The 24,630-nt window shown below is 38.3% G+C and overlaps 1 protein-coding gene across 1 annotated transcript in view; it reads left to right on the top strand.

Annotated features, from left to right (window-relative positions):
• The window catches only part of UBAC2 (UBA domain containing 2), an 88,271-nt gene extending 64,650 nt beyond the window's left edge, over positions 1 to 23,621 (top strand). Inside the window, exons 7-9 of the mRNA XM_070942889.1 lie at positions 5,064 to 5,303; positions 16,929 to 17,051; positions 22,987 to 23,621. Of these exons, the coding sequence (XP_070798990.1) occupies positions 5,064 to 5,303; positions 16,929 to 17,051; positions 22,987 to 23,094 (471 nt within the window). The 3' untranslated portion in view covers positions 23,095 to 23,621. The remainder of the gene's footprint in view (positions 1 to 5,063; positions 5,304 to 16,928; positions 17,052 to 22,986) is intronic.
• Positions 23,622 to 24,630: the final 1,009 nt, after the last annotated feature.

Here is a 24,630-nt window from a genome sequence, read left to right as displayed (position 1 = left end):
GTTGATTTTTGAATGAACAACATACTTCAATTGAAAAAAAAACAAAACGATTATATTTCTGAAAGTTCCCTGTGATAATGGAGAGATGCCTTAGCACTCCCAAATTTGTTTATACAATAACCAAAGAACTAGTTTTATCTATCATGAATAACTTTGAAGTCAAAATTTCCTGCATTGTTTTGTCTGCAATTTTGCCTTTTAAATTCAAAACTCAAAATTCAAATTTTGAAACTTAATATCTAATTATGTATATACCAAATGACTGTCCCTTATCAAATGACTCATTAAGTTTTCATTTTATGAAAATAAAGCATCTGGTAACAGATGTTTTAAAAGTACAGTTCATGGGTAAGAAACTACGCCCATGTTCCTCCTGGTTAACTAAGGTTTCCTGAAGTTAACATGGGTGCTTTCTGGCAATTGTGAACGCATCCTTGAGAGAGGCTGGTCCTTTCAATGCTTAAGGAGGAGGTGGTCCCTTCTCAAGAAACCATTGCTAGACCCCAGTATGTTAGATGACTTTTGCTTGATTCCAAACTGTCCTGCAGCTTCAGAGGTTCCTAGATAAAACAGATTTTCTGCATCCCTTTCAGTCAGATTTCATGCCTGGATATGAGACACAATCCAGAAATGGATATGTAACACAATTGGGCCCTAAAATTTCTTGTTACTAAACGAGACAGTTGTTAAGTGAATTTTGCTCCATTTTATGATCTTTCTTGCCGCAGTTGTTAAGTGAATCACTGCAGTTGTTAAGTTAGTAACACAGTGGTTAAGTGAATCTGGCTTCCCCATTGACTTTGCTTGGCAAAGGTCACAAAAGGTGATTCCATGATCCTGGGACACTGCAACCGACATGAGTTAGTTGCCAAGTGTCTGAATTTTGATCAAGTAACTATTCTGCAGAGGTTGTTAAGTGTGAGGAATGGTTGGGGTTTTTTCAGTGCTCCGTAACTTTGAACAGTCATTAAATGAACCGTTATAAGTCGAGGACTACTTGTAACATGTTCCACATGGAGATGCTATTGAAGAATATCTGAAGGTACAGTTGATGCAGAATGCAACAGTGCAAATAATTATGGGTGTCCTTTGGTACACATAGGTTATGCCTTTGCTTTGGAAGCTGCACCAGCTCCCAGGCAGTTTCTGAATGCAATTCATTATGCTGCTTGTCAATTACAAAGCTGTTCATGACATAGGCCAGGATATTTGAGGGATTGTCTTTCTCCAGTTGTCTCTGTCTGCCCGAAGGGACATAGTCTGGGACATAAGGAGAATCATCTGATAAGTTCAGGAAGCATGCCTTTCTGTGGCTGCATTGCCCTCGGGAACATAATTCCTAATCAGGATTAGGTTGGCCCTAAACCTGGTGGTTTTTCAGAAGGCTGTCTTTTCTCTCAAGCATGAGGGTCAAGTGGTTAGGTGAGTCTGTGTGTTGTTATCGTTAGAGTTGATGGTTTTGGCTGCTATCTAGATCCAAGACTATTTGAAGATAAAACTAGGCTTTTACTATCCTGTTTTTAATCAAAGTTTTAATGTGCTTTACTAACTTTAAGAATGTCATATAGACAAAATTGTTTACTGTTATTTCAGGATTTATTGTATTCCTCTTGAGGTGGCAAATTCTAACTGTAAATATGTTTATTTGCACAAAATATTTTAAACATTTTGAAAACATAAATACAGTGAATATATGGAAAGTAACTTGTACTTAGTCACGTGAATGAAGGCAAATATACATGTCCCAGGATAATGTTGCAGGATCCAATCTGAGCCGGTCAGCAGGACCAGAGATTTGTTCTTCCAAGCTTTTGAACTCATGCTGGAACTCCTTCCTCAGGGAACTTCTCAATCTCCAAGATATGTGCCCTGGGCAGTTCTATGCATAGTATTTATGTGGTGCCTGGTTTTGTGTATCTTTCAGTTGTTGATTTGGTATTGATAGTTAGCTATTAAGTAGTTGATCGTTGTTTCTTCCTGCTGCTGTGCCCTCAGCTCCTAAGTATCTGGTAAACTGGTGCAAATCAGCATTCCTGTTGACAGACAAGGGGACCATTTCCCAGGCTTCAATCATTTCTCTGGCTATTTTTGTCCCTGCTCAGCCAGCAATCTTAATAGCTGCGAGCTGTACTTTGTAGCTGTACTTAGTCAACTTAGCCATTCGCTGAATTGTAATTGCAGAAATAGCAACATAAATTTTTGGTTCTCCAGTGAAGCAATTAGCAGTCCAGTAACTAATGTTGCATGCTTGATGATTGCTTATTTATTTACTCATTCATTCAGCCAACCATCTCACACAAGAAACTTGGGCAATGAACAAAAATAAAACAACATAATCATCAAAAAAATAATACACAAATGAAGGTGAAAGTTTTATACAGTCTGAAAAGAAACCAGTGTATAATCTGAAAAAATGGTTTGCCAAAGTTGTATGACTTGGACTAAGAGCTAAGCATCACATGGGAGGATTTTAAACTCTCTATCTTCTATATTTGTCTATACCATAGTATGGTATTGATAACCTCTAAATCAAATGAGAATGGTCTAGTACTGTAATATAAGTAGCTCTCGACTTATAACAGTTCATTTAGTGACCGAAGTTACAACGGCACTGAAAAAAGTGACTTATGATCATTTTTCACACATATGACTGTTGCACCATCCCCATGGTCATGTGATTTATATTTAAATGCTTGACAAGTATTTATGATGGTTGCATGTCCCAGGGTCATGTGATCATCCTTTGTGATTTTCTGTGACAAGCAAAGTCAATGGGGGGAAGCCAGATTCACTTAACAACCGTATTACTAATTTAACAACCAAAGTAATTCACTTAACTGTGGCAAGAAAAGTTGTAAAATGGGGCAAAACTCATTTAACAAACTTCTTATTTAGCAACATAAACTTTGGGCTCAATTGTGGTCATAAGTCAAATACTATCTGTATTGAACAGTAGTTGAGTTTTAAGAATACAAGGAGGAGTAAATGTGTTACTAGAATAGAATCTTATGAGTTATGAGGAATGTGCTGAAAATTTAAGATAACGTTTTGAGAGGGCAGGGTTTTTTCATGCACACAGCAATGGCTTTGCCACAATTTAATTGCTTTTTCACACTTATTTAGAAGCAGGTGGCTAATTCTAACTGAATAAATGACACGGATTTATTCAAAAGAATTCAAGTGGCATCTCTGTCCTGTACCATGCAGTGGAGAACGTCTGTTTGATTTATCGGAAGTGAAAACAAAGCCACAACCACTTCCTTTTTTTGTAGGGTTAAGTTTGGGGTGGGATGGTATATACTATAGAACATTTGCGTGTAAAATGTTTATTAAAATAAATATATACTTAGTTCTGATGAATAGGATAAAAAAGTGAATGAAAGAACATGAACAATGTTCTCAATTTTATTTTCTTCTTTATATATAGCAAGAATTAATAAAATTCAAATTAATTAAAATGTGTAAAATGGTAGAATACCACTCTCCTTCATATACTATTCTGTTAAATTAAAGTATACTTTATTAAAATAACAGCATTTAATCAGTAGTTTCACGACATTAAAAAAAGTTAACTTGTCACATCAAATAATTTCCCACATCTTTTCAGGCATTAATATTTCTGTGATCATACATGATATACCCACCTCCTTTTTTTGTGCAGCAGTGACCTTCTGATTCTAGTCTGTATCCTATAGTTCTCTCTGTTGGAAATTTTAATCAACAGCTAAATCATGAAACAATAGTAAATAGAGGAATTTCTGATTTTTTAAATTCAAATGACATGGCTGTTTGTCCTGTTTCAATAACCACATTCATTTATTTTTATTTATTTACAATACCCAGACTAGGTCATAGAATTTAAGAAATACAGAGCACCATTAATGCATGTCTAAGTAATTATACATAATCCATAAATATATAAAAAGTGGAAACCCTATAAAATTAACATTGCATAGAAAGGACCAAAAGGTTTCTATAAGTTAAGGCTATAAATGAAAGATTTGGTAGTCCTTTCAAAATACCTGGGTGTTGGTCACTTAATAAGAATATCTCAAACACAAGTGGAGTTTCAGACTAAAGAGGCACCAAGGCATAGGCAGTGAGCACTTCAAAAGGGTGTATGAAACAGATTCAACCTCTGAATTCAAGGAGATGCATACCTGAACTTTTGGAAGGTTGGCATGTCAATCAGCTGTCTTCCTAGTAGGGAGAGCATCTATATGGCTAGAGAGAAGAGCCTTCTATGTGGGTCATACAGACTCTTATAGAAATAATCAGAGTGCTCAGGGTAAGATTTGCCAATAATTAATTTGTGTAAGCAATTGGAAAGTTTGGCTGTGTCCAACCTGAATGTCTGTGTCCCATATAATCTACAGGGTTTTTTTACACCTAAAGCAAATAAGGCTGGTATTGACAATTCACAATGTACAGATTAAGTAATGGGGGGGGGGGGGTTTAGAATACATCCTTATGTATTGGAATAGAATCACCAAAGTTCCTCAAAAATAAAAAGCTCCCCCCCCCCCCAACATTATCATGTTGCTATGATAATTATGTTGGAAAATTAATGGCAGACTCATTGAGCAAGTGGATAAATACCTGGATATTAATTTCCAATCTTCAACATGCTGTGGTCATCAACTCTTAAAGCACAAAAAGGATTTCTAGCAATCAACAAATTTGCTAGTTGGCAGGGGAATAATATTGACTCTGCAGCAACTGAACTATTCAAAGGCAAAGTTCTTGGCAAACTGCAAAATGGATCTCAGATGAGTATTTACAAAAACTTCTCAGTTCTGGAACAAACAAAATTCTTATAATCAATAATACATATCTCATACTCTACTTCTAATACCATATTAGGACTAGATTGCACATTTATCATAACATGATTCCTTAATGTGGGGGACAGAGAATACTAGCAATGTGGAAGTTTTGCATTGGAATTAGAAGTAATACATTTTTGACATCCAGTAGATTTTGCTGAGGGAATTAATCCTAGTCTCTGAATTTCCCTGTCAATATGTCAATTTTTCAATCTGTTTATTTCTCTTTGCTCTTAGATTTCTGGAATGTGCTACAGTAGTAGTCTTTTAAAAGTGTACTGCATACTTTGTATTCCCTCTGGCATAGCAAAGATATTTGCTCGGACTCTTGAACCAATTTTCTCATCGGCGGAGCCCTCTAATGAATTTGGAGTTGGAATGGGAGCAACTATTGATATACAGAGGCAACAGCGGATGGAGCTACTTGATCGACAGATCTTGGTCTCTCAGGTTGCTCAGATGAGGCGACAAAGACAAGTAAAGTCCTTTTTTTGTGGGATGTAGCTTATTTGTGAAATGGATTTATGCATTTATAAAGTTAATCCTTCATAAAATTAACAGTCCTTTTACATATTATGGATATGTTCTATTTATTCACAAAACATTCTTTTTTTATTCCTAATAAATTAATTAGATAAATTCTTAATGGATTCATTTGTACAACATGTCAAATTTACTTTTCATTAATGTTGGTTAGACTTTATGTGTCTGTGTGTGCTTCTTGCTTTAGGATGTTGTTCAAATTCACACCATTTGATCAATTTATAGTTGATTTTATTATGTGAACTCATATAATGGTTTTTCAATAACCAGGTTAACCTTATTGGATGATGTTTTATTGTTTACAATGTTTATAATTTTGTTTACATTGGCTTAATTATACATGCAAATGTCTAACAGTGTGTCAGGATTTTCCCTTTCCTCTTTTCTAAAGTTTCCCAGAATTTTAATTTGTAACTTGTCCCAAGGGGACAAACATGGCTGTACTTGTCTTAACAAGGACAGTTCCATTGGTGGAAATGTCATTTACACAATTCTACATTTGAACAATGAAATTTTAATTGGCCTTTGTGCATATTTTATATGCCTATGTACACAAGCAACATATAGAGTAGGGCTGATCCAAAAATCGAGTCCCACCATTACTTTTTGGGGTGAGGGGGGCATAGGGTACAGATAGGGCATTAAGATGAGTTGAATCAGAGGACATTAAAGGGGATTTGAGCTCAGAGGACAAAAGTTTGCAGGTGCTTGGTGGAAAATTACAGTTTGGTCTCTGACTTCTTGCCTGTGGCTACCTGTGGCTAATTCTAAATGCCATTGCTCCCACCCTTAAAAAAATATCTTTGCGTGAATTTACCCTTAATCATGTTAACTCCATGTGCCATGGGGAGATTGAATGGGGATAAGAGTGACTTCAATGTGATCATTAGCTGAAACAAAAGGAAGCTTTTAAAAAAACTGATAAATATAGAATTGTTCATGGGACTCATATCTTCCTGATTCAGAGGAATTTAATTGCAATGGTCTGGTCTACATTAACCTCAAAAAACTTTGGAGTGGCCGTGGCTTTTGCAATCCAGCTTTAAAATGATGAAATAGTTTCATACTTCCCCTTACAAATTCATTTTCCAGATTCCCTTCTTCTTTCATTCATTCCAGTTGCCCAAGATGCTCCTCACCACTGAATGTCTTGACTGATGTAGAAATATAGGAGGCGTATTTAAGTTAAAAGCATATTTATGAAACACTGGGAAGATTCTGCTTCTTTTTGGATCCAGTTCAGAAGGGTCTTAAATTCTTACATTGCCAATCCTTTGCAGTTATCTCCTCCTTATCATCAATCCTATTTTTTCCCTTAAGTATGTCGTGTGCTGATGTTTCAAACTCCTTTCTGGAAGGTTGTTCTATGATGGTTGTGTGCTAGGATCATTTTCTGTTTTATTGTCATGTTGTTTTAGCACTTCCTTCTCAGCTCTGTAAATTTCTTTATAGAGACCAGTTTACACTAATCATTTCGAAATGGTTGCGGTCATCTGTGGAGAGTGTATGAAAGGTATTTGAATTTGCAAAGGACTTTTATCACTTTGGGGTTTTGTCATTTCTTAGAGACAATAGGCAATCTCATTTTGATAGTGTCTCTTTAGCATATGGAAGACTTAGAAGAGACGGGGGATTAATACAGTGTTGTTACAGAGAGAAAAAAAAATGCTTTCCCATCCAATAGTTGGAAACTTAGAGATGGTCCTTAATGACTTGCAATTCAGAAAATGGCTTTACCAGGATGGGAGATTAAAGGCATATAGTGTGGTTAACATAATTGAAGCAGAATCCAGCATTGGGGACTCTGCAACAAAAGAAAACAGGATGTTGCTTCTTTTCCTGTCTACGTTTCTTGTATACCGCTCTTGAAACAAATACAGTAGAAGTTTAGGGGCCAAGAGGGTTGTGGTACATATTTCCTTTTATTCTCCAGCTTCCTCAAACTACCAGAAGGATCAAAGCAAAGTTCAATGTAATAGATCCTTATTATTTGAGACTACTTGGTTTTTAAACCATGTAAAATTTCACTGGAAGCTTCCATTGTGACAGAATGTTCAATAATAAGTAGAATGTTCAATAATAAGTATTAATCCTACCCCTCATCAAAACTCTTTCGTCTATTAATGGGTTAAGGCTGTGTGATGAAATGGACAGCTGAAGAAGTGTGCGTGTGCGGGGTGGAGTGGAGTGGGGTAGTAGCATCCAATATCTCAGAAAGGAGGCAGCACATTCCAGAGAGGGGCCCAAGACAAGAGACTGTGCAGTCCTGAACGGGATGGGGGAGGCAAGAAAAGGTTCAAGGTAGTCACACGCTAGAATCAACCAGGGTGTATCTATTAGGTTAGGTTATAACTTTAGTCTGGTAAATTCTATTAGGTGTAAGAAATAAAGAATTGCACTCAGATGGAGCTTACTGTGTCGTCTCTGACAGACTGCAAGATATCCTTCTGAGGAACTACTTAAAAGCATGTTATTTGTTCAACGAATTGTTTTATACAAGATTGTCTTTCAGGATATATAGGTAAAGCTCCAATCATAGGAAATCTCTCATATTTTAAATGCTTGCAGCTGCTCCGTGTTCTTAAGGAACCAAATAGCAGCATTCAGTGGCATTCTGAGCAGTAAAGGGCCTGGACCTCTTTCCATATATCCGTAATTTAAGCATTCCTTGAGAGAAGTCACTCTTTTAAATCCATGGATGATTCGTTGTGTAGACTGTCGTTTCTGCATGGAATCTAAATTGGATTTTGGCAGCTCTAACCTGTTTCCTTTGAGCACAAGGCCCGATACATATGCTGACATGTTGTCTTATAGACATGAACTGGAGGTTAGCCAGTTTTACACTTTTCTTTGATTTTATGTTTTATGCCCAAGTCCACTATTTGATCCCAAAATTATTTCCTTTTCTCACTTTTGTTGGTGATGTTACCCAGAATTCACAAGAACAACTGATTACTTCCAGGGAGGATATTCACACACTCCTCTTTTTTAAAGCAGATCTTTCTAACAGAGGCATGGTTGAAGATCACCTGTGCAGTGAGATTGCCCCAAGCCCTTCCCTTTTTGATAGAAAACTTTAAACAAGAAATACGAGAACCAAGTGTGAGAAGAGAAATGGGGATTATTCCATCTTCCAGCAGGCTCCAAATTAACTCCCTCCAACCAGGGGCGGGTTCCAAATCTCGTCACTACCAGTTCACTTGTGTGTGCACGCATCTGCGTGTGCATGGCGCTTTTGCGCCCTACCGGTTCGCCCGATCCAGTGTGAACCAGTAACAACCCACCACTGCGTCCAACCTTCAGAGATAATGGAGGAGAAATCCAAGAGGAGGAATCTATTTTTAAAAACTTCTTTAAAAGGATAAATTAAAGCAATAACTAGAAATATTGGGTAAGGGTATAACTTTGACTGTATGTTTAAGTTTAATGTTATCTCTGTACTAATTGTTTATGATTAGAAATCTTTTTACAAAGCCATTGCCTTATATTTTGCTATGATTTGAGCAAGATGAAGTGTCCACCCTGAAAATAGGTGGTTAAGCTTCTACATCAAGGGAGTTGTCTAGACCCACAGGCCTGACCCACAATTGTTCAATAGCTTTTTCACTTCCTTTATTTTGGCCAGTTATTTCATATCCTCCATTGACTAGATAAGTTTAGAATACTGAGTTTTGCTTGGAGAGAAGAATAAAAATTTAAATATCTGTGGCCTCCTTGATGACTTCTTACAGAGCTGTGTACTGGTATTAAGAAATACTATTTTGAGATTGATTGAGGGTTGTCAGAGCTTATTATCATAGTAGGCCAGCAACATGGGAGCTTTTAAAGTTTTATTACTAGGATGACCTATACAAGTAATGATACTTTCCCAACCTTTACAAGCAAGACAAATATACCCTTTACAAATGGTAACAAAATAGGCAACAATAATTTAAAGAATTCTAGGAAGCTCACCCCCTGGTACTTTTGCTCTGTTACATCCTGAAAAGACGGATGGCCTGTGCAAAGCTAGAAGGAAGCGGAAACTAACTTACCATGAATTCCTGTTATCTGACCTTTAGATAGAAGGCAGGTAGCTAGGTCTCCCAAAAATAGGAGCTTATTTTTCCATAAATGTTATCCTGTTGTTTTATAAAATGAAGGTTTAATTATTTAACTTGTGTCTTCTAAATTTCCTGTAGTTAGATCAAGTTTTATAAAACTGCCCATTCAGGAAAAATATCACTCTTTAGGGGTTGAGGAGCTCTCTAGCTCTTCTTCACCTGGACTTTAAAAATGAGAAATTGGATCTCAATTCAGAAAGAAATGCTATTTATTTATTAATTTATTGGTTCGATTTATATGCCGCCCTTTTCTGGAGACTCAGGGCGGCTTACAATGCGTTAAGCAATAGCCTTCATACTTTTTGTATATACTTGCTTAGTAGGGCTTTCGCCCCCACCCCCCAAGTGGTGTTCTTTTTTATACAAAATCAGCTTATTGCCCCCACAATCCGGGTCCTCATTTTACTTACCTCGAAAGGATGGAAGGCTGAGTCAACCTTGAGCCTGGTGAGATTTGAACTTGCAGTAATTGCAGGCAACTGGTGTTACTTAACAGGGCTTTAGTCTGCTGCGCCACCAAGGCTATCTTGAAGTGACAAAAACCTTCAGTAATGGTTCTTCACAGGCTTGCTTAGCAAGCAGTCTCTTAGTTCTGTCAATATTATATGTCTGTTTATTATGATGATCATTTGCCCAAAGTAGGACAAAATTCCATTGCAGACTGATAAGCTGGTCATGGATTGAAATATAATTATCTAATCATCATGACAGAAGGACAGAATTCAAAGTGAAAATAAAGTAAAATAAGACAGTAAACAAGTGAATAGCATCCCTCCCCCCCAAAAAAACAAAAGATTTTAAATTTAAATGTAAAAACGAATCTAAAAATTAGGGAGACTTAAATGATTAACTACAAATTTGATTGAATCCTGTATATTATAAAAAATAATTTTTAAAAAACAGTGAAAATTTAATTTTTTAAAGTAGTTTAGAGTAATCAATAAAGGAGAATATTTGTAGCTCAGGGTTGAAACGATGCGTCCTTGGTGCTCTCTGAGCTTGCTTGTTTTCTTGCAGATGTTTCATTATTCTAACTAGGTAACATCTTCAGTGCTAGTAAAGAGTGCGGTTTGCTGTCACTTTATATTCTGGTGTCTTGCCTGTGTAGGTGAGTTTAGAGTAAGAGAGTAAATATAAACATTGATCATCTTTTTAGAATATCTTAAATGATTGGGAGGATATTTAGTGAATACAGTATATTGTGGTAAAAATAATTAATGTTTTGGAGGCCATTTCACAGGCTATTCGATGAATTAAGAATAGGGTGGTATACAGCACTTTTTCCTTGTTAAACATACTTTAGCAACATTAATATGGATATTAGATAAGGTAAGATAGATGTATTATTCCAATAAAGTAAGGAAGGCTAAGCAGTAATAGAAGTAAATCATTCTGCCAATTTATCATAGAAGATTTGAACTTCCTGTTTAGTAAAAAAGGTTTGTTTTTAATGTTTTTGCTGCTTAGTAACAGTGATTACATAACATAAGCTGTATCTTCTTCAACCAATTGACTGAGAAAGATATTTTGCAAGAAATATATCTAGTCCGAGATATAGAAATGGTTACAAGATCTGTTTCTCATGTTGTGGCACTTCAGTTATCGTATACTTTACTGACAGAATTTTCATCTGGCTGATATTCTCTGATGTCTAAACTACGAGTAATTTGAAATTTTCTGTATAGGTTTACTTTAGAGCAGGGGTGTCCAACCTTGGCAACGTTAAAAGATGTGTGGATTTCAACACCCAAAATCCCCCAAACTGTCTGGTTAGGGAATTCTGGGAGTTGAAGTCCACAAGTCTTAAAGTTGCCAAGATTGGACACCCCTGCTTTAGAACATATTTGAAAACTGCAATGGCTGCCTTTCCCTTGATGATAGTACATAATTCAGCAAGATGCTGAATCTGTTTCTGATTTTTTTTTTTTTGGATGTTACAAATGCTATTCAAGCAGTGACAATATTCTTTTCTTAACATCATCTTATATCTGTGATGGCGAACCTATGGCATGCGTGCCACAGGTGGCATGCAGCGCCCTCTCTGTGGGCACACGAGCCGTCACCCCAGTTCAGCTCTGCCGTGCATGTGCGCATGCCTCTCACCAGCCAGCTGCTTGTTGGGTCTCTGCTGCACATGCACGGGGGGCGGTGCACATGCGGGAACCCCACATGCACATGTGCAGAGGGCTGGGGTGCATGCGGCCCACACACACGTGTAGGGGCGGGGCACATGCAGGGGCCCGTACATGCAGGGGCGGGGACATGCGGGAGGCACACACATGAGTGGGGGTGGGCCATGTGCATGGGGCCTGCGCACACATTGCATTTGGGGGGTTTGGGCACGTTTTGGGCACTCAGTCCGGAAAAGGTTAAGCCATCACTGTCTTATATTTATTCTAAAAACGAATGTGCTCTGTGCTTGTTTAGTTTGTTCCAAGGACAGTATTTACATTTAAACCATGGGTGTCCAACCTTTTAGCTTGTCTGGGCTGCATTGAGTGAAGAAGAATTATCATGGACCACATATAAAATACATAATAAAGTTAATGTATATAAATAACAAACTTCCTTTATTTTTTATGATCTTGTGGTTTGCATTGCTAGCTGTCCAGGGCTGCATAAAGCCCATGGGATGTGGGTGGAACACATCTGATTTAAACCTGTTGAAATATCACTAACATGTTTTCTAGCCATGACAGCCTAAATAAACCTTTCTCAATTTGGACTCATACTGATGTTTTGGTTACTTGTGATTTGAATATTCGGCAAGCATGACCATTCTCAGAGAGATTTGTAATGGTAAACATATCTAAAGAGTCAGACTGATGAAACTTGATCTGAACTAGCAAGAGGATTATATAGTTAATAAATTCAGAAGCTTCTTAAAATTATTTTGAGTTATAGTGATGGTGAAATTTACAAAAACATGTGCAGTAGCACAACATCACACATACAGGTTCAGATGTATATAGTGTAACTGCAGTCTTAGAATTCTCTCAGTGCTAATGAGAGAAATATCCTTCCTTATTTGTCACATATCTGAAGATACAATAAGAATGTATTTTGGTGACATGCTATTTAACATCTCTCTAAAGGTGTTGGAATTTTGAAATGAGGCAGCATATTTACATTCCAATTCATTACAGATGGTAAGAAAGACAGTGAAAAACAAAAACAACATAGAATTTAAGAACAGGATTCCCTGTGCTGTTGTAGAATCTGTAAGGATTGTAGAATCTGAACTATATTTTCGATCATTTCTCATCATTGGTAATGAATTATTGGGCGCAGTCATTCAGCAACATCTGAAAACAGACACATTTTTACATTTTAAGATAGATCATTTTCCAGTTATCATAAGGGAATACAATTTAAGAACTCAAAAATTTTTCATTGGTGACTTAGCACGGAAGTAAAACAACACATCCTATAATTTTTGTCTACAGCTATGAAAGCAAGTTCTTGTGCACTAACAAGCAAACGGCTGATACCAGTTCAGTTCAGTACCAAAACGAGAGACAGGTAGAAGCCCTCTCTTCACCTGAAAGAGAGTAGCTTCCACTTCATTGCATCTCTTTCACAGAAGAAAAAGGGACAAGAATTTGAACCTTGATTTCAATATAAATAAAGCTCACATTTAATACACAGCAGGTGCTGGAATTCCTTCATAATTATTTTTATAATGTTAGAAGAAATCTAGAAGTAATTCGAGTTTTGTGTCTTTAGTTTAATCTTGCAATTTCTTGCCTAGCCATCAAGAAACTTAACAATGATAATTTCTTTATCATACCAATTGCAGTGTTGGTTTTATCTCTTGACAATGTTTTATCATGCAAAATGTGCCTTAGATAATTTCCAAGCTCTTTCACAATCTCAAGTAAAATCAAACCAACTGTTTTAAAGTGGGTGACCTCTATAATTGCCACTGCTTTAAATTTGAAAAAAAAACTGCTAATCTTTATTTTGCTCTTTTATTAGTATTCAGTTATTTGCATTTATAACATTTTGGTGAACTATTCCTTTAATTGGTTTTAGAAATGCTTATTTTTTTAATTTGAACCTTTGAACCTTATATAATAATTGTAGAAAATGCTGGTCTGGGACTATAACGATAAAAATTACAGCCTAGTGTATGTTCCTTAGAAATCATTAAAGGCTACATAGCTGCTCATTATGTGTTCACATTATGCTTTTTAGTAATTTAGCAAAGATATAGAGTAGTTTACCAGATTACTTAAAACTTATCACCCAAAGGGAACAAACATAGAAACAAAATTACAACTAAATGAGATTCTCTTAAGGAGTAAATGCTGAAAAACAGGAACTTATTTTTATCTAGCATCTTCAAAATAATGTATCTCCTAATTGATTTTAATGGAAGTTGGGTGGCAATACAATATTGAACTGCTAAGCTGACAAACTTGTGGTTTTGTGTTAAATAAACATCCCCTATTCAGTGTGTTAATCATGAAAGTATAGGAACCAGGATCATGAGTTGTAGCAACAGTGTGTTGACTTGCAAGGTAGACTCCAGATTGAACACAATAGGGGGACAAAGATTTTAGTTGTACTTATTGGATATTGGCTAAAATGTAGCAAAAATTTGGCATTATCTTTATTGCATGTGCCACAGAAATCTAGTAAACTAGTCTATATCTTTGATAAATTACTAAAAAGCATTATGTGAAAGCATAATGAGCAACAGAAGTCATCAGTAATGACCACAACATATGGAAAAATGAGAGTTAGAATGCATGAAGTATAAATGATAAAGTGGATCAGGGGTGAAATGCTCCCAGTTCGGACCAGCTCGGGCAAGTAGGTAGCGATGGCGGCGGGCAGTTTGGAGAACCGGTAGCAAAAATCCCTGCCCCCGCCTCCCATGCCCAGCTGAGCCGCGCGATCATCAGAGCCTTTTTTTCTTTTAAATGGCTCTGACTAGCCAAGCTCTGACGATCCCAGCTGAGTTGCCTGCCGATCAGGCAACTCAGCTGGGATCGTCAGAGCCTTTTGAAAGCATTTTTTACATGGTTTTACATGTAAAAAATGGTTTTAAAAGTAAAAAAAAAAATTGGCCACGCCCACTCAGTCACATTACCCCCACACCCCCACACCAAGCCACGCCCACAGAACAGGTAGTAACAAATTTTAGATTTCACCCCTGAAGTGGATGATTTCATGAATGAAATAAAAAATAAATATGTTATAGGCTTATGAATTAAGAGAGAGTAGAATGATATAAGAGTGATGAGATTCTAAATGAAGAGATCTTATTTCTTGAACCTGAAGAAATGAAACCAAATGAGAAAAATTGCATGCGCATGGAGCAAAAAATTAGTATAAGAAATTAGTTTAAGAGAGTTTGTATAAAAAGAGAATTGCATAGAATTAAAGAAAGCACAGAACTGTTGAAATTGAAACAATTAAAGTGCAGATTGTAAACTATTAATAGTAAACTATTCTGAAAATGGGTAAACAAGGAAGAAATGGGTAAACAAAAGGCTAAACAAGGAGCCTCTGACAGACTGAATTGAAATAAACATAGTGATGAAATGATTTGAGAGAAACCCAAAAGAAGGGAATGCTGAAAAGTGTATTGAATGATAGTGCTATGCCAAAAAGTGGAATTGAAATAAATGATACATGTTTTGGAGCCCAAGAAAAAATGATGACAAAGAAGTTTTAAATGCAGTTAGATCATTGACAGCCAATGAGGCTGCAGCTATAGATGATATTACTGGAAGAATATTAAAATATAGATATGGTTTGTGTCTAACGTGTGAGAAGAATGTGTTGGACCCAATGATTATTTTTCCACTATAGAAAAGGGGATAATATTATTAAATATGGTTTGGAAGGTATTTGACATTATTCTGATTGAAAGATTACAAGATCTGAAAGTGAGCAAATTTGGGAAGTGCGGTGTGACTTTATGCCAGGTACATCAGATTTTTGTTCGAAAATCAAAAACTATACTGTATTTACTCTTACTTACATACAAAGCTTATATACCATTTTAATCACAAACTATTCTGAATGGGTGGAAGGTTGGCTGAATAGTTTTTAATTCAGAGAGAGCATATGATTCTGTGAGTAGGGTTTAATTATGAACTGTTTTGAGGAAACATTAAAATTGCCTGCTGAATGAGAAGAATGGTGTAGATGGAAGTAAAACATTCATGAGAATGAATGAAAAGTTTAGCTAATGCTGTAGTGTTAAACAGAAAGTAAACATTCCTTAAACATTTATTCATAATGCTTATCTTAAAATAAAACAGAAATGAAGAAATGGAGTGGATAGAGAATGTGAAAGTACATGTATTTTTTGTACTTGCCTTGTTGGCTAATTTACAGTGAATATTACACTGTACAATGCAGCGAGTAGTGTGGATCTGAAAATTAATGTATAAAAGACCAAGCTACTTGTATTTGATAGGGAAAATGGAGTGGATATTGGAGATGACAGTTAGGTATGTAAGAAGATGTACAGAAATAAATTGTATTAAGTTGTAATGGGTTACTTAAATGTGGGTAATAAAAAAGAGAAGTGGTGGAAGCAAGGACATCATTAAAATTAGAAAGGTATGGAGAGAAAAGTGAAATGCATATTGCCCAAGACTTTCCATTAGCAGAACATTATACAATCAAACATATTTTTCTATCTCCTTGAAATGGAGCACATGAAGTGTACAGGTAATCCTCGACTTACAACAGTTTGTTTAGTGACCGTTTGAAGTTACAACAGCACACAAAAAAGGGAGTTCTGATCATTTTTCACATAACCACTGCAGCATCCCATCATCATGATAAAAATTCAGATGCTTGGCAACTGACTCAAATTTATGACAGTTGCAGTGTCCTGAGGTCATATGTCAGAAACTTTTCTGACAAGTCAATGGGGAAACCAGATTCACTTAACAACCATGATACTAACTTAACAACTGCAGTGATTCATTTAACAACCGTGACAAGAAAGGTCATAAAAAGAGGGCAAAACTCACTTAACAAATGTCTCATTTAGCAACAGAAATTTTGGGCTTAATTGTCATAAGTCAGGGACTACCTACTCCCAAATGCTGAAAGTACTGCCATAGAAGCTTGAAAACCAAAGATGAAGCATACACAGATGCCAAGACTGCAACTTTCTGAAAAAAAGGAGAGTTTAATGGTCAGATGTAAGGAACCTATGATTTATGCATTCTGTAGGCCAGTCCTTCACAGCTGAAGGAACAAACCAAATCTACAGGGAAAGAAGGAATTAACCATGAACTTAGTGTAGGGATCTTCCACTGGCTCCTAGAAAGTATTGATTTTATGGTTGAGATTTTGCAGAATTACTTCAGTCACTCATTTTTACACTGTTCCTATAATTTGCTGTTAGTTTTTAATTTGAAAGTTAATTCATACTCAATTGTATTTTTGTATTTAAGAATAATGTGAGAATATTTCATTGCAGGGTGGAATGGTTAATTGGAATCGTTTCTTTCCTCCTTTACGTCACCGACCTAATGCAAATTATTTGGATAATCACCCAACTGTGCAGGAGGGACGGCCTCCAGCTGAAGTTTCTGAAGAACAGGTAACATCTTCTTTTTTTGAAAACCACAGTATCCTAGGCTCATGATTCTGCTAAGCTTAAGCAATGTTTTCCATGCTTACTGCTCAGTGTTATAATATATGAGTAACCACATTCTGCTTAATCACATGACATTTCTTCACTAAATATAGGGAAGCAATCATGCACATTATACAACGGAAACTATTCCAATGTATGCCTAGCACCCACAATAAGAATACATCTGAACTGCCAGATAATATATCAACTTGTGCATTACGTTTTCAGGTGCTAGAATAGTATCTTCTTTAAATGTTCCATCTACTTTGTACATTCAGAAACAGGACTGTTCAGTTACAGCTTCTTTTTCAAAGTTTACCTGCTTTCAAGACCTTGTGTTGAAAGGAAAAATAATTGTGCATTTAATAGACAAAGAATTGTGAAAGCATCATATAGAAATATTTACCCTACTTCAGGTAGTCCTTGATTTACAACAGTTCATTTAGTGACCGTTTGAAGTTACAGCAGCACTAAAAAAGTTATATATGACCATTTTTCACACTTATGACCATTGCAGCATCCCCAGGGTCACATGATTTACATTCAGATGCTTGACTCACATTTCTGACGGTTGCAGTGTCCCAGTGTCATATCCCTTTTGCAACCTTCTGACAAGCGAAGTCTATGGGGAAACCAGACTCACTTAACAACCATGTTACTAATTTAACAACTACAGTGATTCACTTAATAAATGTGGCAAGAAAAGTCGTAAAATGGGGCAAAACTCACTTAACAAATTTCTCACTTGGCAACATAAATTTTGGGCTCAGTTGTGGTCGTAAACTGAGGACTACCTATATTCAGTTGTTAAAAAAAAAAGGATGGCAACTATTCTGAATGACAATATCAAAATATGTGAGGTATTTAAGGGCTTTATTTAAGCTTGGTCACCGGAGCTTTGGACCGCGTCGTGCCTTTGCGGCCTCTGACCCGATGCCGATCTCAATTGGCTCCTTGGTTCTCTGAGGAGCTGAGAGAGATGAAGCGTCGGAAAAGACGCCTAGAGAGCATTTGGAGGACTAGTCAATCCGATTCCGACCGGACACAGGTGAGGTCTTATATCAAGACCTACCTAGTGGCGATAAAAGCGGCGAAATCTAACCATTTCTCCGCTCTTATCGCATCTGCAGAGAACCGCCCAGCCGCCCTGTTTAGGGTGACCCACTCCCTTCTTCGGGGGGGAGTGCGGGAAGATCCCTTGCAAGGCCGCGCTGAGGATTTTGTGCAATTCCTGCATGATAAAGTCGCTCGGATTCGGGATGGCTTGGACTCCGATTGGATGAGTCCAGGGGAGGAGACAGGGGCAGGCCTTGAGAATATTATCTGGGAGGAGTTTGATCCTGTGGCTCCCGAGGATGTGGACAGGGTTCTGGGTAGGATTAGTGCCGCCACATGTTTATTGGACCCGTGTCCCTCCTGGTTGGTACTGGCCTCCCGGGAGGTTACACGAGGCTGGCTCCAGGGGATTATAACTGCTTCTCTGAGTGAGGGTGCCTTTTCCGCCGCCTTGAAAGAGGCGGTGGTGAGGCCCCTCCTCAAGAAGCCTTCCCTGGACCCGGCTGAATTAGCTAACTACCGTCCGGTCTCCAACCTTCGTTTTGTGGCGAAGGTTGTTGAGAGTGTGGTGGCACGACAACTGCCCGGGCACCTGGATGAAGCTATCTATCTAGACCCGTGCCAGTCGGGCTTCAGGCAGGGGCACAGCACAGAAACGGCATTGGTCGCGTTGGTGGATGATCTCTGGAGGGCTCGGGACAGGGGTTGCTCCTCTGTCCTAGTCCTATTAGATCTCTCAGCGGCTTTTGATACCATCGACCATGGTATCATGCTGCGGCGGTTAAGAGGGTTAGGAATAGGGGGCACCGTTTTGCGGTGGTTCTCCTCCTTCCTCTCCGACCGCTCGCAGTTCGTGTTGGCAGGGGGGAAGAGGTCGACCTCGAGGCATCTCGCATGGGGAGTGCCACAAGGGTCGGTCCTCTCGCCCCTTCTGTTCAACATTTATGTGAAGCCACTGGATGAGATCATCCGTGGTTTTGGGGTGAAGTGTCATCTGTACGCTGATGATACTCAGCTGTACATTTCCACCCCAGACCACCCCAACGATGCCCTTGATGTGATGTCTCGCTGCCTGGAGGCCGTGCGGGTCTGGATGGGGAGGAACAGGCTCAGACTCAACCCGTCCAAGACCGAGTGGCTGTGGCTGCCGGCGTCCCGATATAGTCAGCAGGTGCCATCGCTCACTATTGGGGGTGAATCTTTGCCCCCCACAGAGAGGGCTCGCAATCTGGGTGTCCTCCTGGACGCACGGCTGTCTTTAGAAGAGCATATGACGGCCGTGGCCAGGGGGGCCTTTTATCAGGTTCGCCTGATCCGCCAGTTGCAGCCCTTTCTGGACCGGGACGCCTTGCGCACGGTCACTCATGCCCTTGTCACCTCCCGGCTGGACTATTGTAATGTTCTCTACATGGGGCTCCCCTTGAAGAGCACTCGGAGGCTCCAACTAGTCCAGAATGCGGCCGCGCGGGTGGTTATGGGCGCAACTCGTTGTGCCCGCGTGACACCCCTCCTGCGCGAGCTGCACTGGCTCCCAGTGGTCTTCCGGGTGCGATTCAAGGTGTTGGTTACCACCTTTAAAGCGCTCCATGGCATAGGACCCGGGTACCTTCGAGACCGTCTTCTGCCACCAATAGCCTCCCACCGACCAGTCCGCTCCCACAGAGAGGGTCTCCTCAGGGTGCCATCAGCCAAGTTATGTCGACTGGCGACACCCAGGGGGAGGGCCTTCTCTGTGGGAGCCCCAGCCCTGTGGAATGAACTGCCCCCGGAAATACGCAAGATCTCCGACCTCCGGGTGTTTCGTTGCGCATTGAAGACCCTGTTGTTCCGCCAGGCCGGGCTATCAACTTAATAATTTTAAATTGGGGTATTTTAAATTTTTGGGGTTTTAAATCGGCCAAATCTATTTAATTATTTTAATTTTTAATTATTGTTGTGTCTTGTGTTTTTAAATTGGCTGTACACCGCCCTGAGTCCTTCGGGAGAAGGGCGGTATAGAAATAAAATTATTATTATTATTATTATTATTATTATTATTATTATTATTATTATTATTATTATTGTTATTGTTATTGTTATTGTTATTGTTATTATTATTATTATTATTATTATTATTATTATTTTATTATGATTATATACAGTCTACCAAGCATATGGGTAAGTTTTTCTTTAAATGCATTATACTCTAGCAGACCCAGTGCAGAGAGGAAAGTGGGGGAAGGAAAGAGAAAAAAAATAAACAAGCTATATTTCTATTCTTTCATAAAATTATACAATGAAGTTTTTCATTTGAAACTGGGGAGAGGGTCAACTGTTCCTTGGCATTAGCTGGGACACTGGAGGGGGCCTTATTGTTTTGATTCTCAGGGTTTATTCAGCTGGAAGCCTCTGGTAGAGCTGAACACAAAGCCCTAGGACATGAACTTCCTAAAAACGAAGTAGCAGTCTGGCAGTTAGTCCTAGATGAACTGATTTGGGGGCTTCCCTGCCTCACTTGTCTCTGTGATTCATTATTGAAATTGGAGAAAATGAAACTTGAGGACAGTAAGAAATACCGATCATTTTCTGTTCTTTAAAATTTCTTTTAAAGAACTTTAAAACAAGACTCATATTGTCTTCCTGGAAATTTTGAATCATTTAGAAATACATTTTCTGTTTGAGAATTATCCATTCTTCATCACGAAATGACAAAATAGAAAGGAAAAAACTGTTTAACAATAACAAAATAATAAACCGTTTAATGGGAATTGGAACTATATCTGTTTAAAAAAAAAAAAGGTTTAGAAGATGTTAAAGGTCTAATAAAAACTCTTAACAAAAATTGAAATAAACTCTTATTAAATATTACAAAAATTTTTTACAGAAGGTGATTATACATTTAAATAATCACAGATGTGCCTGTTCTGGAATTTTCCAGTTAAAGAATTTCCAAACAACCTTCAGAGAACACGGCACTGTCTCATTTTTAAAAACAAAACAAGTTGAGGAACATCAGGAAACCACTTGCAAGTTTTTCATATTGGCATTCTGAGAAACAAAGCTTGTGATTTGTGTTTATGACTCTAGCTGCTCACAAACTTAATATTAAAATGGATTTTCCTTAAATCCCCACCGTAGATTTGCTTGGTAAGGGGAAGCTGAGCCAGGTCATGAATTCTGCAATAATTTCAATATGCATGTTGTGATAGGTACTTTGTTAAGATTTGGGGCAATATGACCAATAACACTGAACTGTCTGCGGAAAAAAATGAAAAGGAGATCCGTTTTACTTATTACATCTAATAAACTTGGGGGAAGGAATGGTAGGAAGAGCAGAACCCAACCAGGATGGCTCCAACAATTGCTCTTTCCCTCCTTATTGATTTGGTTTGCTTTCTTCTTTTTCTTTCAAGAGGTCAAAATCAGAGGTGGGTTTCAGCAGGTTCTGACCAGTTCTGGAGAACCGGTAGCGGAAATTTTGAGTAGTTTAGAGAACTGGTAGTAAAAATTCTCATTGGCCCGGCCCCCATCTATTCTCTGCCTCCCAAATCCCAGCTGATTGGGAGTAAATGGAGATTTTGCAGTATCCTTCCCCTGCCACGCCCACCAAGCCACACCCACAGAACCAGTAGTAAATTTTTTTGAAACCCACCACTGATCAGAATGGAGTAAGATAGAGTGATCTGAAAGGGAATGAGTACAGTAGCCCAGTCTCAATGAGACCAAGATTAAGGTGGACTTGGATCGGTATCTTCTCACTCCTAAGGAAATAATCTTAATGCTACTCCACACTGACTCTTTGGAATTCTTTTGTTTCTACAATGCAGAATAGGCTGACGGAAGGGGAGGGGTGCTGTTCATAGTGCCCCGCCCAGCCAACCCAGCTGATACTGGGTTGAATAGCATAGATGGCTGCCCCATGCAATTAATTCTGATTTTATGGGTCTGTTTGTCTTTTTTTTTTTTCATTTTTCATTTCCTCTCCTTCTGCATACGCTGGCAGTTATAGAGAATAATTCTGTAATCTTTGTTTTCTGATTCCTTTTATACATATCCAAAATAAAGTATCCAGGCTTCTTAAGCAAACTGAAAAAAAAATATGCAGTTGCCTAAAACTGAACACATGCCCTCTTTATGACTCTGGCATCATATGATAGTTGTCATGTGCTAAGCTTGGAAATTTTAAAGGGATTTCCCCAAGTTTCAGGATTTTTTAATAGCTGTGCTCTCAAAGCAAATTTAGTTATTGTATTGTTTCGTTGTTATACCCAGATATTTATTAATATCTCCACATGGAAACCTGATTGTTGCTTCTTGCCATATCTTGGTGTATTCTTGAAAACTGTGGCTTGGATTTTCACATTACGGTGATAGGCAGTCTAAATTGCAGTGTTCCTTATTCCTGTACTGGTGACATTGAGAAGCCTCGGATTACTGTGTCTCCCCTTACAAACCAACCTCTAGAAATAAGGTCATTATATGGGCTGCATGTGGGTCCCACCCCTAAGACATACATCTTTACTATTGCTCTAAGCAAGAAAGAATATTACTGCTCCTATGATAGGTAGATAACACAACTATTAAGTCTAGTTTCTTAACATGAGAAGCAGTGATGATACTGCCAGCAGAGCAGTTCATCCACCTAAAATGGAGGTGGAGTTTCATGAATCCCCGTGCTGCTTGATAAACTAAATTGTTGAATTAACTTTAATATATTTAATTACAAGGAAAAAAAAATCAATCTCACCAGCTATGTTATAGCTATACCTCACCTGTTTGGAATCAGTTCTTCAAAGCATGCTCCTGGGTTGGCTGTTTGGTATGAATTTTAATATTTCTCCCCCTCTCTCTTATTTCTCCATAGGTTGCACGGCTCATGGAAATGGGATTTTCTCGAGTAGATGCTTTGGAGGCTTTGAGAGCTTCTAATAATGACCTTAATGTAGCCACCAACTTTCTGCTGCAGCACTGATGAATTGAATACCTGCAGGGAAGAACTTAAGTTGACACGTGTCATGTGCTTTCCAGAGGGCTGTAAACAACTGCAGGGTAGACACTTGAATGTTTAAATCAAGAAAAAGAAGCTGCCTCTTCACATGCAATATATTACTGCAGAAAAGATGGCTGGCACTGGAAATATCTTTCCCTTGAATGGAGTATACTAGCCAGGTTGCACTGGAAAAGTGTTTGCAATCATAAACATATGTTATATAGCAATATTTCTTTTGCAAAATCGGGTTTATGTCTTGCCCCCCAACCCCCAAAATCATCATTACATGTTTGATCGTTTCTGATAACAAAGAAAAAAGTTTTTTTTCTTAAAACAACTGTTTAACACCCCCCCCCCAAAAAAAGTCTTTTGTTTACATATAGCCAACAAAGCAACATTTCATTTTCTTTTTTTTTTAAATACTGCATTTCATTCATCTGCTTTATCAAAGCTTCAAGAAATGTGCAAACTTGGCCATGTAATTTCAATAAAGGGAGAAAGGACTGAAATGTTGTATTCAGAAAATTCTATTCATACTTCTTTTTTTGAGGGTTGGGGAGAGCACGTAAAACATGGCTTCTGGGATTTTTTTCAACCCCTTTACAAGCCGTGTTTATGTATGGCCTGTGGAGCACGAGGCAGGCTGCATCTGCTCTGCCTTAGCTTGTGTGACCAGGGAGAGGGGAAATAAAAGAATTTAGCAAGGAGCAGATAGCAACTTTCTAGGCTCCCTCTCTTAAGAGGATGCATTGGGACAATCTACCTAGTCATCTTCAACCAATTTTTGAACTTGGTCTAACTTTGGTCAGCTTCCCTGCCTTGAACAAGAAATCTTCCCTTCCAGCACTATGATACCCTATGGCAAAATTGCTCATGTTCCATTCACTTTTGGAGAACTTTCTCACTGACAAGTCAATAGGCACGTAGGTAGACTCCTGAGCAACTTTATATACATGTAGTCCTCGACTTATAACAGTTCATTTAGTGACCGTCCAAAGTTACAACAGCACTGAAAAAAGTGACTTATGACCATTTTTCACACTTACAACCTTTGCAGTATCCCCATGATTACAATTCTGATGGTTGGCAACTGGTTCATATTTATGACCGTTGCTGTGTCCCAGGGTCATGTGATCTTTTTTTTTTTTTTTTTTTTGCAACCTTCTGACAAGCAAAGTCAATGGGGAAGCCAGATTCATTTAACAACAACAAAGGGGGGAATTGTATATAAAACACATTTCAGAAGATCAACTGGATGGGAATGAGGGCATGGGTGGTTGTAACTTGATCCTCCTGCATTGCAAGGTTACAATTGGCGCACAGCTAGCAGGGAGCCCTCCCACCAGGACTTCCGCCTATTTAATCAGGAGCCATGAATCCAGAAGGACCCATAAATCGTGAATCTTTCATGGGTAATGGTTGCTCATCCAGAGGTAACACTGATGTCTACAGAAAACCACCTATCCAGGTCAGTCACTGAGGGTGTTGAGAGCATCTCCCCAACAGCCTGGGCAGGCA

This window comes from Pituophis catenifer, unplaced genomic scaffold (genome assembly GCF_029215685.1).
Source record: "Pituophis catenifer annectens isolate HBS135680 unplaced genomic scaffold, rPitCat1.0.hap2 SCAF_4, whole genome shotgun sequence".
Taxonomy (NCBI): Eukaryota; Metazoa; Chordata; class Lepidosauria; order Squamata; family Colubridae; genus Pituophis; species Pituophis catenifer.
Note: the sequence above shows the minus strand (reverse complement) of the source record. Positions and strands in the feature narration are given on the sequence as shown.